This window comes from Nicrophorus vespilloides, unplaced genomic scaffold (genome assembly GCF_001412225.1).
Source record: "Nicrophorus vespilloides isolate i.1.1-1 unplaced genomic scaffold, Nicve_v1.0, whole genome shotgun sequence".
NCBI classification, from domain to species: domain Eukaryota; kingdom Metazoa; phylum Arthropoda; class Insecta; order Coleoptera; family Silphidae; genus Nicrophorus; species Nicrophorus vespilloides.
The window spans coordinates 22,290-26,339 of NW_017099550.1; the positions used below are offsets into that span (position 1 = coordinate 22,290).

A 4,050-nucleotide genomic window follows, 5' to 3' on the forward strand; every position below is an offset into this window, starting at 1 on the left:
TTTTTTAAATTTGTTAATCATCTGTTTTCCTGATTGCGATTTTTCATCCAACTGCGCATCGAAACGGTCATCAATTACAGCATGTTTCCGCCCGGTTCGCTCCTCGTCGAAGGGTGGTACAGCTGCTTGTGGTGGGGGGAGGGCGTGAAGCTGCTCAGCTGCGGGGCGGGGCCTCTCCATGACATCCCTTCGCAAAAGAAAATTAAAGCTAAACTTCCCTTCGTTCGATTTTGTTGTTGTTGTTGTTGTTATTTTTTGTTTCTACAAATCTGCAAGCACATTTCGAACAAACGAAAAAAAAAAGTGGGAGATAAAACAAAAAAAACTTGAAACTTAATAATTGATTAGTGAAAAATGACAGTTAGAGTAGTGATGGGTGATTAATGAAATCATTTGAATGCTGTGATGCAACAAAACGAAAGCTATAAATCATACGCGAAAAGGACATGGAAATCGATGAAAACCTCATCTATTCCTCATGAATCCACTCGACCATCCGTACGTAATATTAGTCTGACGTGTGTGTGTTTTGTGTCTCGCGGAAATAATAAATCACATTACCTTGATTAATAATAATAAAACTTAATTAAAAAAATGAAAACGATAAATTGGGGATGGACGAGATGAGGATGAGAAAGGAAGGTTAACGTGATTACGATTGTATATTTACCTGGTGGACCGACTCTCGCGTAGACAGGTTGATTCGGGGAGACCAGATCGGGAGGATTGCTCGCTTGACCACCACCACCACCACCACTTCCACCGCCACCTTTCCGGTCTTTCTTGGGTCGTTTCAGCGTTTGATTCGGAGCAAAATATGAGTCCGAGTAGACCTTCCGGTTGTAGTAGCCGCCATTCGAGGCAGGGTACACCTCCTCCTCTTCGGGCGTTTGACCGCTGGCGTTCCAAATCTAACAACAACAACAACAATAATTGGTTAATAACATTTCATTGATGATTATCGATTTCGTTGTAATTACCAAAGAGTTTCCGTTCCGACGGCTTCCGGTTACGAGGGTCGTCGTTGCGTATGGCGCCGGAGAGGTGGCGCTTGTGTTCACCTCGGCATAATCGGAAACTCGTTCCACGTTAGGACTCGCGTACTCCTGGACTTGCATGTTGCTCCGATCGGTCAGCGCTTTGTAGCTTACAGAACCGTTCGGTTCAGTGCTGTATTCCAGCTGATTGGGTCGAGCGTACTTCTCTTGGTGCAGAGGATTAGTGTGCAAATTAATGCTTATACCGTTTTTGGTAAGCTTAGGTCCGTTCAAACTGTTGTACTCCATCCGGTTGTAGTCCTGTTGCGTCGTGAATTTAGTGTAGTCCGGCAGGGTGCTCGAATAGTCCGGCAAGTTATCCTTGTCCATCCACAGGGGCGGATCGAGTTTACCGGTGATTGGCGTATTGAGGACGCCCCCGTTCGATCTGCTCGGCGGGATCGTTTTCTTTGAGAGCATCTGTCTTCGCCGCACCAGAAGCATCGCTCCGAAGAGGAGAACCATCACCGTCACCATGCTGATGAGAAGCGCCAGAAACCAGGTTTCCGTGATGAAATCGCCCGGTTGCATGTCCGGATTAAGCGGACGCTGATGATGATCTATGGATCTGGAGGCGGGGTCGAGGCGGAGTAAAGCCGCCACGCTGTAAGGACCCGCCCCCGCTCTAGTCGCCGCTGCAACCCTAATATTATACGAAATCCCCGCAGTTAAATTGCCCAGCAGTAAAGTCGGTGTAACACCGACTTGAACCACATCCAGATGACCGTCGGTGCCGTTGGACCGCACCTCTACCTTGTATCCTTGAAGCTCTCCATTTAAACTGCCCAACGGGGGACTCTTCCATTTCAGGTAGACCGCAGTCGAATTCAGGAGCAACGCCTCCATGTGAGTCGGAGCTTCCGACGGGGCATCCTCCAACGTTCTGACGATTCGCGAATTCGAAGGTTGCCCCTCAATGGTTTTGTAGAACGGTATAATGAAGAACTGGTAACGCGACCACCTCTCCAAGTTGTTAACAGTAAACCCGGAAGTAGTTCCCGTGTGCAGCACGGTCAGCATGCTGTAGCTTCGTGGAAATTCCGGTGCCGTATCCATGGAGACATAGTAAATGTACAGTCCTTCGACGTACTGGGAATCCAGTATTTCCCAAACTAATTTAACCGCCGTCGGCAGCACCGGAATCACTTCAGCTAATTTAACGATGGTACCCGAAACGAGCGAAGCTCTTGCCTCGCTCAATATCGTTACCTCGGGGTTTCCCCAATTCTGCGCCGGATCTGATCCGACGAAGATCTGCTCGGACATCTGAGACGGTGGACCCAGGCCGTGCCTGTTTTCTGCACGTATGAGGAAAGTGTAAGGGATGTTCGGAGATAGGAGGTGCTGGGTGTATCTGGGACCTGGGACACGTCTCGCAACTATTGTCCACGAAGGGATCACTCCGTCTTCCCTACCGAACAGTTCGATCTGGTAACCCAAAAGACTGGATGAACCGATTTTGTTGTTCTGTCCCCAGGTTATGGTGACGCTACCCTCCGATTGGTTCAGAGCGTGCGGTCTGCTGGGCGGACCCGGAAGCGTAACCGCCTCAGGCGCCTTGAAAAAGTTTATGTTCGGATTCTTGGGATTTTCGACGCGCAGGTGACCAGTCCAAGTGGCCTTGCCGCTCCTCGAGGAAGCCACGCACGTGTAAATACCGGAATCATCTTTTCGCAGTTTGATAATCTCGAGATGACCCGACTTTGTTAAATTAACTTTTTCAGATGCTTGCACCGGGATGCCCTCCTTGTACCAAGAGATGATAGGTTCTGGATTACCTGTTGCTTCGCAATGGAAAACGGCTATGGAGTTTATGGGAAGGGTTTGGTTAACTGGGCCACGTACTATCACTGGTGGCGGTCGGTTCTCTTTTGACGAGACCGTTAATCTGGTTCTCGTAGAAACCGAGCCTGCCGCGTTCACCGCCGAGCATACTATCACCGTTCCAGAATTCTGTATGTGGGCGTTCTTCAGGATCAAAGTGGAGTGACCCTCGGTGTTGGTGAAGGCCTCGTAATTGCTGCTGGACGTGCCAGGGAATATCAAGGCACGATCTCCTTCGAACGTCCAGAAGATGAAGGGTTTAGGACTGCCATGTGCGTTGCAGTGGAAGGACACCTCCTGACCGACCTCCACCGTTTGAGCCAGTGGGCGGGTACTGAATGTGGGTGGAGCGTAAACGGTGAGCGTGGCCGACGCCGTCAACGCCCCGGCTGGATTATCCGCCTCGCAAATGTACTTTCCCTGATCCGACAAGGTGACTCGTTCCAGACGCAAGCTGCGATCCTCGAGAACTCGAACCCTACCCAGAGGCATAGTGCCGCCGGGAGCGCTCCGCCTCCAAAGCACGTCCGGCAACGGATCTCCGCCCACTCCGCACGAAAATTCTACGGTGCTCCCGACCAGTGCCATCAGATCATCCGGAGGTCGTATCAGGTACGGCTTAACTGAAAGCACAACAAATACAAATCGTCAATAGTTAAAATCAATGCTAGTGAATGAATTAACTAACCGTGAACTTTTAGGAGGGCCACCGCGGATTCCCTGATTCCGGCAACGTTCCTGGCGACGCACTGATACCTCCCATCGTCGGCATTACGTGCATCCGTAATGGCTAAACTACCTCCATCGACGATCTTGTATCTTCCTTCAATGTCCAAAGTATGTCCATCCTTGCGCCACGTGATCTGCGGTTCCGGTGTGCCGCGCGGCGGACCGCACTCCAAGATCACGTCGTCGCCGGCAGCAACTCGCGCACTCTGCGGTTCTATACGGAAATCTTCGCGCAAAACTGAAAAAAAAAACAACGTTCGTTATAATCCGGTTGTTATAAAATTTGATTCACGTAACTTTAATAGGAACAGATTTCGAAGCTCGTTAATATCATTGTTGTAAGTTATTTACGAGCGGCGCAATTACACAACCCTTTTCGTTAATAGTAATTAGCCGATTAGTGTGTGGGGTGGGACGATTTTATTGTTATCATCATCATCATCGACACACACAAACAGAT

At 49.6% G+C, this 4,050-nt stretch overlaps 1 protein-coding gene across 1 annotated transcript; it reads right to left on the reverse strand.

The window, feature by feature from the left end:
- LOC108564713 (protein sax-3-like) lies at window positions 1-3,828 on the reverse strand (the record flags this gene model as incomplete). The annotated part of the gene is made up of 4 exons (XM_017923811.1): window positions 1-187; window positions 671-911; window positions 981-3,484; window positions 3,550-3,828. Coding segments are annotated over 4 exons (3,137 nt in total), but the record flags the coding sequence as incomplete, so codon positions are not given.
- Window positions 3,829-4,050: the final 222 nt, after the last annotated feature.